Source organism: Xiphophorus maculatus, chromosome 8 (assembly GCF_002775205.1).
Source record: "Xiphophorus maculatus strain JP 163 A chromosome 8, X_maculatus-5.0-male, whole genome shotgun sequence".
NCBI lineage: Eukaryota > Metazoa > Chordata > Actinopteri > Cyprinodontiformes > Poeciliidae > Xiphophorus > Xiphophorus maculatus.
Window position 1 is genome coordinate 3291288 of NC_036450.1, and position 13970 is coordinate 3305257.

At 38.3% G+C, this 13970-nt stretch overlaps 1 protein-coding gene across 1 annotated transcript; it reads left to right on the top strand.

The window, feature by feature from the left end:
* Positions 1 to 788: 788 nt before the first annotated feature.
* LOC111609439 (actin cytoskeleton-regulatory complex protein pan1-like) lies at positions 789 to 13970 on the top strand. The gene is made up of 4 exons (XM_023337920.1): positions 789 to 905; positions 10313 to 10524; positions 11633 to 11936; positions 12507 to 13970. The coding sequence occupies exons 3-4, from the start codon at positions 11701 to 11703 to the stop codon at positions 12901 to 12903; spliced, it is 633 nt and encodes a 210-aa protein (XP_023193688.1). The 5' UTR covers positions 789 to 905; positions 10313 to 10524; positions 11633 to 11700; the 3' UTR covers positions 12904 to 13970.

The following is a 13970-nucleotide window of genomic DNA, read 5'->3' on the forward strand; positions in this document are numbered from 1 at the left end:
AAATAATCCCCTGCCTGAAACATACTATGTGATACACGGATTTAAAGTAGGATTAATTCCTAATTTGTTCACCTTGTGAATCCATCTCTGGATGAGCCAAATCTCCCTCCTGAAGATAGAAGCCGACATGCAGTACAGAGGATTAGGGCCGATACGTTTGTAGAAACTGAAGGACGATTCCACTGTAAGCATTATTTTTAGGAGCTGCACTGACTCAAAGTCAGAGGAAGATCAGCAGGAATAGTTTTGTTGTCACTTGTTAAGCTTTTCCACACGTTCAGAGCTTCTTTTACGTATTACGGGACAAAATTAACGATTTTTCTCAGTTTAAATCTGAGCTAAAAGCAACAGAAGGACAATTTTGACTCAGTATTCAGTTTTTCGTAGAGGATACTGAAGTGGAAAATTACAGTAAGGTCACATTTGCTAGTTGTATTGCTATTTGTTTATTCTAAGTTCCTGTATAGCCCCACCAAAATATAACTATTTGGGCTACATGTACAAGGCTGGGAATTGTTTTCCACAGCTGCATCAGAACCAGCCTGTCTCACCCCTAGTTTTGGTATAAAACTCATGTGTTTCTCTGCCTGGCAGCTTTTCATCCAGACCTGCTTCATTACTGATTGTCCTACAAGCTTCTCTGTATTGTGCACAATATATGAATAAACCTGACTGAGTAATTTCACCTGACAGATCTTGGAAATAGTATTTTTCCACAACAATTTGGTGCCGTGACCCGGATCCCTCGACTGGACATCCGAGGACGTCGACGAACAGCGTTAAGGCGCCGACCTGGACGAGACTCCAGCCTCAAACCTCGATTAGGATGTAAGACAGACGAGTTCTGTTGGTCGGCTCCACGGCTTCAGCGCTGGGATCAACGAACTCAAAACCACCGTTATCAGGTGGGATACTCACTCAGGCTAACAACTTAATTTTACAAATAATAAATTATTATATCTAAAATAGTAAAGGATCCTATAAACCTTTCACCCTGGGGAATAGAGATTGGCGTTATTAAAAGGAAAAGTTGGGTTAAAGTCCCAGAAAAAATTAAATAACATAAAAAAATATATAAAATAAAATACACAACAATACGTAAAATAATCCAATGAAAACTCAGCTTGGGAATCTGGAATGCTAGACATGCTATTGGCTGGTGTGTGTTCATTCATTTTCCTTGATGCTGATTGGCTGAACCTGCAAGAGCAGAGATGAGGAACAACGTCAATGTTAGCGTCGATGTTAGCGTCAATGTTAGCGTCAGTGTTAGCGTCAGTGTTAGCGCAAAGGCTACGATCACACAGCAGATAAAAGATGGAACTGAATGAAGCTAATTAAAAATATAATCCTTCGCCGCTTTCTGCTTCTTTAAATTTACAGATTTGATTGTTCACTGGGGGAGTAATTATTAAAACAATTCTGATCAATTTCTAATTGATTATATGAGACTAATTGAGGACGATCAGAAGAACTTCGGTGGAAACTGAACCAGGAATGTTCAACTTTCCCAAAATGTGGAGGACAAAAGCAGAAGGTGAAGAGTTTCAGTAGTTCAGGTGTAACTTCAGCAGCCGGGCTGTGATTGGTCGGCCTCTCCTGCTGAGCTCAGTGGCTTCCTGCTTGGAGCGCACGTGGAGACGATCTTCATCAGCGGTTTCATTAAGTTCAGACCGTGAAGCATGCTGCTGCAATTAACACATTTAGACACAGATGAAACTGCCTGAAGGTGTTTTGATACTGTCAGGTGATTTCTGTGTCAGAAAAGGTCAAACTGACAACAATCGAGTAAATATTGTCTGCTGTCCGAACCGCAGTCTGGACACTCCTGGTCTACAGCAAATCCATATCTGTTCATTTTGTTAGACTGAGATTTTTTAAAATTGGTTGTGCCTGTCAGACACTGACGCTTAAATAACTTGTTGCTATGGTGACTTAATAGGCTTACAGAGAGAGAGAGAACAATGCACAGTGACTTTTTGCTTTGGGTTTTGCTGGAAAGGAAGATGTCTGTGGCCTATTCAAAACATGTTCATTGCATTTTTTTACACAAAATCATTCTTCTATTATGAGATTTTATTCATTTCTGCATTTTGAGCTGTTTTAGGGCATTTTGTCACTTTAAATCCAAATAAATAAAAGTAAGTTGTGTCACATGAACAGATGCACAACTATACAACCGTACATGTTTGAAAAGCAGAAGTGGAGCCTCCTGCACGACCAACAAGAATGCAGCAAGTGGTTTCTGTTTGGCAAGTCAACAACAAAACATTTGTCTTTTCCAGCAGCCATTGTACAGAAAAACCAGCTGAACAAATGTACTGAAGTTCTGCTTAGGTTGCTAGATAACGGGTGGAACTCCACTGGGGTTGCTAGGTAACGGCACAGTGCCTGTCGAATGTGACTTAACAATCGGGAGGTTTTTGAATGGCTCATTTTCCAGACACCAAGACTTTGATTTATAGAATCAGTAGAAACCCAAATGTAAAAACAAAAATGTGCAAAATGTTAATTTTTGCATTACAGGTCGCTTTTAAATCCAGAACTTACTTTGCAAAATGTTCAGAAAACCCAAAGAGGAGGACGTGATCAGGTGTTTGACAGAGAGCAGGTAAAGTAAATAAACAGGAAGATAATAAAACCGTTTTACTGAAAATAAAAATGAAGTTTGATGAATGCAGAGGCCTGGATGTTGGAGCCGAGTTAGATTTATTTTTTCATCAGCTGTTTCTCTGGAGGCTAAACTGAATCCTGGACGATGTGCATCTGGACCTGAAGCCTCCGGCTCTTCTGGAGGATTTTCACCTTCAGGAAAACATCAGAAACAACAAGGAGCAGAAATGAGCTGAGATCAGAATAAACATGCAGTTTGTCCTGCAGGTCCGTTGTGACGTGGTTTCAAACCAGGAATATGGTTTCCATCACCTCCAGTGTCTAAATACTCAGTCTTTCCTCCATGTCATTCCTAGTTAAATGAGAATAAAATAACTTTTTAGCTCCCATGTGATTAGAATCTATATTTATTTACATTTTTTAAAAATACAGGATGATGTTGCGACTCAAATGACTGATTTTATGTTTCAGATAAAACAGACAAAAAACAGCAACCAGTAACCCGGCAACGCCCGGCCTGTTACCTAGCAACCCCAGAATAATTCTGCCCCGTTACTTAGCAACCCCAGAGAAGTTCCAGCAGGTTTGGTCAGCTGTTCAATTTCTGCTTGAAAACGTGTTTTATTGTTGATTTACCATCCAGAAACAACTTGGACAAAATTATAGTTGTCTATAAAATAGTTTAACAGCATTTGAGTAAATTTTTCCTACAATGCAAAAAAATATTTGAGAGCAATTTAAAATATAATCTTTTGTGAGGCAGAGTTGAAAAACTGCAATTCAAAAATAAAATTTCAAGAGAGAATCTAAAACTAAACTATCAATCTTATCACAATGGTATTGATCTGATTCTGATTCCGACTCTGTATCAATATTATCAATATTTTGGATCAATCCGCCCAACTCAACTTCCTGATTGTTTCCACTTATTATCACAGGTTGTGTTGTTAAAATAACCAAATGTTTCAGAAAGAAAAGAGGGACTGCAGCAATTTTGTAACAGATGTAAACTAAGCGAATGCACTCTAAACAAACCGTTTAAAATGTTTATAATAATATATAATCTCTATAATAATAAGATCTTTCTCCACAGTGTCTCTGCAGGGAACTTCACCAAACATTTTACATGAAAAAAGTTAACATCAAGTTAATTAACATTTAATCAGTGGGAGTTCATGTAGGTTTTACAGTGAACAAAGGCGCTGACAGGTGTTCGGTCACCTGCCTGACTGAAAGTGAATTTAATGGCCGATTTGCCGACAGGAACCTGCACCCTGCAGCTTTATGAAGGTCCTGCTTCCCTCCGGCTGAGCCACGTTCGGTTCAAAGCTTTTGGATGAAAGACGTGTTAATTGGCTGGTAAAATTATACGGCGGCGGTTATTTAACTGCTGCTAAAAACGAAACTGAAAAATTAACATTTCTCAGTTTCCAGGCTGAAATCTCATCTGATTTAAAGCTCTACAGACTCAGTTTGTAAAATCATTTTACTATTATTATATCATAGATTTTAAACAGGTTTTAGTTGCTATTTCCAGATTTCTTCTGTTTTTAACTTTTTTTTCATTTGAATGTTTCAGATCATGAAGCTAATATCAATAACAGACAAAAACATGTTTTTTGCAGCAGCTCTCTAGCATTTCTGCTAGCTTTGAAAACGTTTAGCGCTCTTAGCTTACCCTAATTACATTTTCCTGTATAAATCCTAAAACTATAATCTTTTAAACTTTCAGTTGAATAAAGTTTTTTTGCATTAGTTTCTGCTGAATACCATTTCGGTGTCCTGCTTCAGCTTTAGCATTAGCGGAACTGTTTATGATTAGCATTAGTAAAGCTAACTTATTAGTTAATATGTGTGAAAAAGGATTAGAGAAAGTTTTTTACTGCCCAGTTTGCAGAAATGAACCTTTGACCTCTGACCTGGATGTGTCGTATGAATATGGAGCTCATGCAGCCTGAGAGCGCTGCTTCATGAGTGTGAAGTATTTATTAGCCGTGTGTTTAGACGCTAATGAAAGCCTTTTGACCTGCGTCTCATCCGACCGGCCAAGACAAATCCAGTCCGACATTTACGTCCACTCTGGATCCGGAGGCCAGGCGGGTTTTTTTTTTTTTTCTCAGAAATCTGCAGACGTCAGAAGGATTCTGTGTTTGGGAACAATGGGAGCCTTTAAGGAACCAGACCTCCCATCAGGAAAACGACGGATATTTTCCTTTACTGTTGCTCCTTGGAAACGGACAACTGGTGTTGCATGTATGGATTTTTACTGCAGATTTGCATTTTTCTTTCTTTCACTGAGCTCTTTAATCGCTGGAACGACTGACTGGTTGATTGACAAAAAAAAAAAAAAGAATCCAATGCATCTTTTTCTCCTGCTTTTTTAAAACTGTTGTTTTTCATTCAGTGAAAGCAGCATTGTTTTTCTCTCTTCAGTCACAGGGAAAATTAATATCTTATTTATTAGCAAGAAACTAAATATTAAAATAATGCATCTGTTCACCGGTCTGTTAAACTGTTAATGTCGGGTGAAATGACATAAAGTTTAGTTTTAATAACTGTATTTTATTTACATTTTGATTTAAAAATTTGAATAACAAAATGATAATTCAAGAAAAATGTTCACTGTAAATGCCATTAGCCTTGTGGCTGCATAATATTTCAAACTTTTGAATTTGAAAAACCTTTTCTTCCCTCTGCAGTTATTTTAAACAGTTTTTGTAATCTTTAAACCAGGTGGAGATAATTATTACACAGCTCACATTTATATGTTCATCCATTGATCAGGTTTATTTTCTGTTCTATCATATAAAATAAAAGCAGGAAATCATGTCAACATTATTATTTTAATGTTTGATTTTATTAATTGAAGAAGGTTTGATTGCATTATGTAACTTTAAGGGGAACTATTAAAACTTGACATTTTAAATCTTTAATCCAAACAACCCAAATGGTTGCATTTATGTTTCTCGCTGTTTTTGGGGAAAAAATGTATGTTTTTTATGGTGTCTGGAAAATTAGTCTTTTCAAAAGCATCCTAATAGTGAAGTCCCACTGCGCTGTTACCTAGCAACCAGAGCTGAGTGCCAGCATGTTTGGTGAGCTGGTTTTCTCCCTGTATCTGCTGTACAATGGCTGCTGGAAAAGATACGTGTTTTGTTGTAGATTTACCATCCAGATACTACTTGCTGCATTCTTGTTGGTTGGGCAGGAGGCTCCACTTCTGCTTTTCAAAGATGTACAGTTGTATGATTGAGAATCTGTCTGCGGCCATTTTTACGTGGAAGCATAAACGTTGAGTTGGAGGGCGTGGCCAGCCGCAGATTATTTAGATTTAAAGTGACAAAACGCCATAAAACAGATAAATCTCATTGTCTAACAGGTTTTGTATAGGCCATAAACTTATCCAAACCTGTTCAAAGTGACTTATTGTTGTTTCGCTTTAATTTATTTAAGCTCTCTTACCCAAAGTGACTTAAAGAATCAGATAAATTAACAAAAAATTGATAAAACAGAAATAATCAATCAAATGTGATGAAAATGGTTTTTGTCAGAAACATTCAACTTTCCTCCTGGAAAGCTGAACACTGAAGCACCAACATGATGATGTCAGTATCTTAGCATCACAGCCAGACGTCTAATTTCCCCGAACGTCACGCCGTTGTGCTTTAAGCACAGAGATACGGAGCTGAGAGTCGATCTGGGCGCCGCGGCGGCTGACTGGAAATGAATGTGGACAGCTGAAGGACTGCAGGGCAGCCCCGGCTCAAGGTCGTCATCTGATGACCTTGTGCTGTCTGCCGTGGAAAGCTGATCTGACAGCGCGGGGCCCGAGGCCACAGACACACACGTCTGAGCGCAGTTAGCCACCAGAACCGCCACCGACCCCCCACTGACTGGAACCAGCAGCAGAATGACCACCGGGAGGCGATGAACCGATAATATCAACACTTTACTGGACAATTAAACAATTAGAGATTTTTTTGATGTGCAGAGATTCTGTCTACTGCCACCTACAAAACAAAACAAGATTTGGCCAAAGAAGTTACGAAGCAAAATGACTCAAAACTGTGTAATAAATGAAACATTCAGGCTGCTGTTACAAAAACACATTTAACTGGACGATAAATTGTAAGTTATTGTGATAAACGATTATATTGTTGCTTTGAGATCATTTAATATAAAGGTATGATTAAGCAAAAACACTTTGTCAAAGATCAATAAACTTTAAATTCTCATGAACTTTTAACACCAGAACATTTTGAATATTTAAAATGAATAAACAAATAAAAATAAAACAAAATTAAGAGACACAATATGAAGCATCAGAAAATATTAACTGGATTTTTTTTCCTAACACGAAACAGATGAAAACATGGAGGCTAAGCTACGTTAGCATTAGCCTGCCAACCCTAGCCTAACATGCTACAGATTAGCCTAGATTAAAATAAAAAAACATTATGATTTATGTCATAAAATTACAAGAACAATATTATAATTCATGAATAAAGCTGAGATGATATGTCCATACAGTCATAATAGTGTGAGTTTTTAATGTAACATAACTTTATTCTCACAATAAAAACCTGAGTTTGGCCCTAACGTCATATTTTACCTCTCAAGCATCAGCATTTAAAATCAAACCTCTGATCTTCAAATATGTTTCCAAACTTTATTATTTGCTCCCTGAAACTGGAATTAGACGCATGTTTAATCCTGATGTGATTGTGTGAAAAGACAAACTCCCACTCGCTCCGTCTTGTGCTGCGTTTGATTGGCACTCTGGATTTAACCGTGTGGGTTAACAGCGGCCGGATAAAGAGCTCTCAGCAGCTTTTAGCTCTTCTTAGTCACAAAATGAGATGAAAAAAATCAGTTTGATCAGGAGCAGCAGAAAGATACAGACTTCCCTCCATAATATCATCATTAATATCATCAGGATTTCACTGAAACATCCTGAGGCGTCATTATCATAACCATCGTCTCCAGCTCTGTGATTATCATCAGCTGCAGTGCTTTATCGTCCCTCCAACATGGCAACCTGCATCAACATGGCTCCCATCCTCACTGCTGCACATTAAAACATCACTGCATGGCGCCAGGACAAAACCAGCTTTGTTACATTTCAGCTGCTGAGGTTTTTTTTCACTGAGTTAAACCAAACAAACCGTTTAAAAACAGTTCCCCTCCTCGCCAGTGGGGGCGCTGCACCACGAACCACTGAAGGTTCTTACATGAACCTAAGGAGACGCTGAGCGCAACTTTCTTCACTAAATGTTAGCAAACATGGACTATCATCAGATTGTAGCGTTTGGAGGATTTCTGTTTTATCTTTAAAAAAAAACACGAGTCATTTCTAATGCTAGCGCTAGGCTAACACGTTTGTTTTGGTTGTATTTACCCAGAATGCCCTGCTCTGTAGCAGAATTCCTGCTGTTGTCCGTTTCCTCCATCCATCCATCCATCCCATCCATTCGTCCATCCATCCCTCCCTCCATCCATCCATCCATCCATCCATCCGTCCATCCATCCATCCATTTAATTAATCTCAGTCTAATTAAAATTGAGTCAACTTATTTTGAAAAAGTTTGAAAAATTATTTTCCTCTTTGTTTTTCCTAATTGGAATCAGATTTAAATAATAAAAATAAATGAATGATATATAATTAAAAACAAAACAAGGCCATTTGATGCTAATAATTCATTTTTAATTGACTTTAATTTAATCAGTTTTATGAGTCTGTTAAAGAGAAGCTGATGGAATAAAATAAGAGCTTATTTTATATTTTATTGTTTGTTTTTTTAACTGTCAAACAGAATTAATCTAAATTATTTCTGCTTATCTTATTAACATTATATTAATGAAGTAATTAAATCAGAGGATCTTCTGATCGTCTTTGTTTTTAAATTCTTCTTTTTTTCGTGGATCGTTGCTGAATTACAATCCTGCAGCCGATAACAGATCTTTAATATTTCTCTGTAATATGAGCGGCAGAGTGGCGCTGCCAGCCAGAGGTTCTCCTTCCCCCCGGCTTGGCCCGGCATCACAGCTTATTAGACAGATAAATGGAGCCGGACTTGAGTCGGGCCGAGCCTCTTTCGGTTCCCTCTGAATGCGGCTCCATCAGATAGCGGCCGGCCTTTCACGCCCTCCTCCATCTCTCCGGTTATCCGCCTGATAAACAGCTGCTGCTGCTCCACATGTTTTTATTTACTAACCTGGGAGACGATCTGTCTTCCTGCTGGTCAGAACCAGAATATCTGGGTTTCTAACGGAGCCGAGCGATACGGACGTGGAATTTTATTGTAATATTTTATGCTAAAAAAAGTATTTATTACTTCTTTCTGAGGTAACTTCTGCATTCATGGCACCAAAAACAAAGTTTTGTTTTTGTAAAATATTCCCTTTTACAACAGGCGTCTTCAAAGGTGCACACAGTAACTGAATTTAATCATATTTTCAATATTTATTGATGCTTCTATGGAGCAAATAATGGAAAAAATACCAAAAGTAACATTTACAATCATACTGTCAGTTTATTTATATTTTCATTCCTCATCAATAATTGTAATTTATCATAATTAGCTCTGTCACAATATCAAATGTGATACATTATTGAGATAAATGATAAAAATGTTTTGAGACCATTTTCAAGTCATTTAATGGTAATAAAAACCCATCATCAAAAATCAATAAATTTAAACTCTGGTGAACATTTAACTCTGGAACAGGAAGACATTTTAAATATCCAAAATAAATAAACAAAAGAAAACAAATAAAATGAATTATTAAGACTAGTTGAGACCAAAATACCAAACTTAAAATTTTGTCAGTAAACGGACAAAATATGGTCAAAATTCAAACTTCAGTCCAAGATGGCCGACTTCCTGTTTGGTGTAGAGTTGATGGCTGAGAGTTTCCTGTAGATCTTGGGGAGTTGGACAACTTTCAACAAACTTCCTTCCTTTACAGTAAAGTCAGGTCAACGCTGAGGCAGTTTAATGTTGCCAGGTGGCGCTGTTGGGACATTTGTGTTGCAATTAAAAAATAAAATAAACATATTTTGTATATGTTTAGGCCTTCAAAAAACCAAGTCATTTAACAGGAGCATAATAATAAAAGTGTTATCATCAGAGCTGGACAGAGTACACAAAAAGTAAGAGTAAAAGTACTTCAACATATTTTTACTCAAGTAAAAGCAAAATTACTCCAGGAAGAGGAAAAAAGTATTTGGCAAAAAGTTACTCAAATATTGAGTAACTGATCAAATTATCAGTTATTTTGTATTTCAAAATTACATCATCAGACAGACTGAAATATAAAGTTAAGTGGAAATGTTGGTATTTTAAGGACAAAAATTACAATAATTTATAAAATAACAAAAATAACAAAATAAAATTTTTCCAAATCAGTTTCTTTTGATAAAAAACTTATGAAACTTAAAAAAGGTTTCAAGTGTCTGGTGGATCTTTGGTTAAAACAGGTTCGTTTTTCATTCAGTGGTTAGAAAATCCAGAAAATTACTCAAGTAAAAGTAAATATTTTCAAAAAAGTTACTCAAGTAAATGTAATTGAGTTTATGTAACTTTCTACAATATTAGTTTTTTCCTAATTTATATCGGTGTAAAAAAATCTAAAGCCAAAGTATTTCTCTTTCCTGCCTTATTGTGCTGCTCAGTTTCATGTTTTCTTCAAACTCCAGCTGAGTCCATAAGACAGGAGGCTTTCCTTGACCAGTTTCCTGTAACCATGGCGACAGGAAGTGCTCTGCAGTCAGGTTTGTGGTATTGTGTGTTCGGGAAGCGGCCCGTTTCCTGCTGTTCCCGCCGGTTTCCTCTCCGTCGCTGGAGAGCCGCTCAGACGGTCGGCTTGTTTTCCTCCTGGATTTACCCAAAACCGCCACACATGGTCCAGGTGAGTCTGAGTTTCTACTGACATATAAAACCAAACGTTGAGGAGCGGCTGCATGCGCGGAGGTTAGCTTCTTATTTTATGTTTCTTTTAGGATCTAGACCAGGGGGCCCAAAGTGGGTCCTGGAGGCCCGGCATCCTGCACGGTTTAGTTCTCTCTCTGGTACCAACATGTCAATGTTCTGTTTGAGCCTCTGATGATCCATCAGTTGATCCAGGAGCGTTAAACCAGGGAGACTAAAACATGCAGGATGCCGGCCCTCAGGGGCCCACTGTGGGCTCCGCTGGTCCAGACTTACTTTAAGACCCTTAAACCAGAAAAACTGTCAGGCCTCATTTCAAATTTTGTGATTTTTTAAATTAATTTTGAATCATTTTCTTTGTGCTCTCCCTTTTCAGGGTGGAAAAATTATACATATATATAAATTATTTGTAAAACATGAAGTTATGGAGTCAATTTTTGTTTTTATTTACATTTTAGTAATGAAAAAAGTTAAAAGTTTTGAACTCCTTCTAAATTTATCTTTTTTCTTTTGCATGTTTCCAATAATTTGACTATTTATCTGTGTTGCTCTGAGGAAAGCCTGACACATAAACTAATATTTAGTTAACAAGCTAAGTATGTAGCGTCAGACTAAATATTTATTTAGCTTGAGATTAAATACTTAGCTCTTTAGCCTCAAACTAAGTATTTAGCCTAAAGCCATAAATTTGGTTATCTAGCTAAATATTTAGCTTCAAAGTAAATATTTAGATTCACAGCAAATACTTAGCTCTTTAGCTCAAAGCTAAATATTTAGCCAATATGCAAATTCACTTCCTGTTAAACGGAATTTGACTACCAAAATAAAAGCTGGGTTTTGTGAAAACTCCTGCTTGTGTTAAAGATTTTACATCACGAAGACATCTTCGTTTCTTTTCTCGTCGTTTCTTTTCCTGTCATTTCTTTTCTCGTCGTTTCTTTTCTCCTCTCGTTAGCTTAAAGCAGAATTAGCTGCTCCATGGATCAGTGACTAATAAACCAAATTATTGCTGATAGTTCTTGACGTTTTAGTGATAAACATCACATGACCTTTTGACCTCAGACTAAACCAAACTCTTCCATTTTCAGATCTGTGAGAATCGATGGAGTTCAAGCCAAACGACATCACTTCCTGTCTGTGATCCCCCCTGGCAGCGATGCACCTCAGCCAGCTGGTCACCAGCAGCTCCTCCCTCCAGGTTCCTCCTCCGCCCAGCCGGGTCGGCGCCGGCCCCGTCAGGGGGACGGAGCGGCCCCCGGAGCCCCCGAGGAGCTGCGGCTCGGCCGGGAGGACCTGCTGGAGTCCAGACCTGAAGGTGGCGCTGCTGCTGGTGACGCTGGCCGGAGCCGTGATCCTGCTGCTGCTCTACAGGCTGCTGCAGCTGAGGCACAGGTAGGAGCTCACCTGGGCTGAGCCGGACAGAGATGAACTCACCTTCTGTGTGAAAGACTGAGGGATTTAATGTACCACAGAGGATAAGGGCCAAAATCAGAGAAAATAAAACAATAAAATCACTAAAAGTCATAAAATTACAAGAATAAAGTCAAAATACGAGAATAAAGCCGAAAGACAATTCTCATATTATTTTAACTTTATCCTTGAACAACTTTCTCGTAATATTATGACTTTATTTTGTTAATATTAACTCACTAATCGAAGAACAAGTGAGTTAGTAGGTTGTTGCTAAGCAACCAAAGAGCGAGCAAGTTAGTAAGTTACCCAACAAGTTGTTGCTAGGCAACCAAAGAGTGAGAGAGTAGGTAAGTTGTTCAACAGCTTGTTGCTAGGCTACCAAAAGTGATTTAGTTAGTTGATAGCAGCCACATAGCTTAGCGTGAGTCTTTGCTCTGCCTACATCTCCCAGAATGCCGTGCGGTTCTGGCTCAGAGTTCAGTGTTTTATCTATTGACATTGATAGATATTGTTATGGACCCGCTGTCTCTGGTCGGGTTCTGGTTCCAGGCTCAGGCTGGCCCGGGCGCGACACGCCTTGGAGTACAACAGCTTCTACCACAGCGCCACCTACAGGCTGCAGCAGCCCACCGCCTGTCAGGAGATCCCCACCAAGAACGGGTTGCTCCCTGCAGAACCGGCTCCCATCCAGACCATCACCACCATAACTTCCATCGTCGCTCCGCCTTCCCTCCCCCTGCCGCCGACCCCGCCTGCAGCGCCCCCGCCTGGGCTCCGGCCGCCGTCGCTGCCTCTGATCCTCACCACGCCGCCCAGCCCCCACCTGTCCTGGGGTGCGTGCTCAGACGGGGACGTTTACTCTCGGATCGGAGCCTTCCGGCCCTCCAGGCCGTCCAGCCTGTCCAGCAGATCCACCGTCATCCTGTTCGAACACTCGGCCCTCTGAACGTTCGCCCGGCGCTCCGGTTTCATCCTTCAGCACCACGGGGGGATCAAAGGTCACCAAAGGTCATCACAAAATTAACCTTTCAAAGCCAAAACATCGTCTTTAGCTTCAGGCAGATTGTTCAGCGTTACATCAGAAAGTATTTAGAAATGATAAAAGTTTATTAGAAATACTTTAACAGAAGCAAAATGTTTCTGCAATAAAATTATAAATTTTGTTGTTGGACTGTAACTTATATCATGTTTGTAAACAAAACAATTTTACAACACAGCGTCAAAAAAATAAAACTATGAGGAAAAAATGTCTTAATATTTCAAGAATAAAGTCATACAAGAAGTCTAATTATTACAACAACAATAATATTCGTGTAATATTAGCTTAATGTTATTAAGCTAATATTATAATATATATTTCAGGCACTCTGCTGTAATATCAGCAGAGTGCCTGAAGACAATCAATAGTCAGAAACCAATTAAAGTTTTACTGTTCTGTTAACAATATAAGAAAAAGACCTGCTGACATTAATAGTTAAAGTCCAATTCGGATTAAAAATCTGGTTCTGGTGAAACTGGAGAAAAGCCAAACATTCACAGAGAAAACCTGCAAACTCCAAGCTGGGAATAAATCTCTCATTCTTCAAATTAAAAGCTCTAAATAAACGACATCAAATCAATTTAATTAGAATGTTTAATTTGCACATTAATAAAAAAGAAAAACATTTTTCTTAATGTTAATAATCCTGATTTTCATAATTCGAACATGAAAACGTTTCAATTCTTTGAATAATTTTGATGTTTCTTGGTTTGCATTGAGGGAAAATTATGTTGTTTTAGTCAAACTGAAAGCTTTCCGTTACCATAGAAACAACAGAAATGTTCAAAAGTCTAATTTAGAGCGATTCAATCTATTCTTGGCATCGTAATAAGACGTTGGCACAACAAATAAATGCTAGAGGACATTTAGTCAAATTGAATCACCTGATGCTTTTTTATATCTGATGGAAACATTTAGTTTTGTTTTTATCAGTTATTTTCTAGCTGTGAAATACAAACCTTAAACACTTTAAA

Coding starts and splice junctions, on each gene's coding strand:
- LOC111609439 (XM_023337920.1), top strand. CDS start 11,701: ATGCACCTCAGCCAGCTGGTCACCAGCAGCTCCTCCCTCCAGGTTCCT. Junction 11,937..12,506: donor CTGCTGCAGCTGAGGCACAG/GTAGGAGCTCAC, acceptor TTCTGGTTCCAG/GCTCAGGCTGGCCCGGGCGC.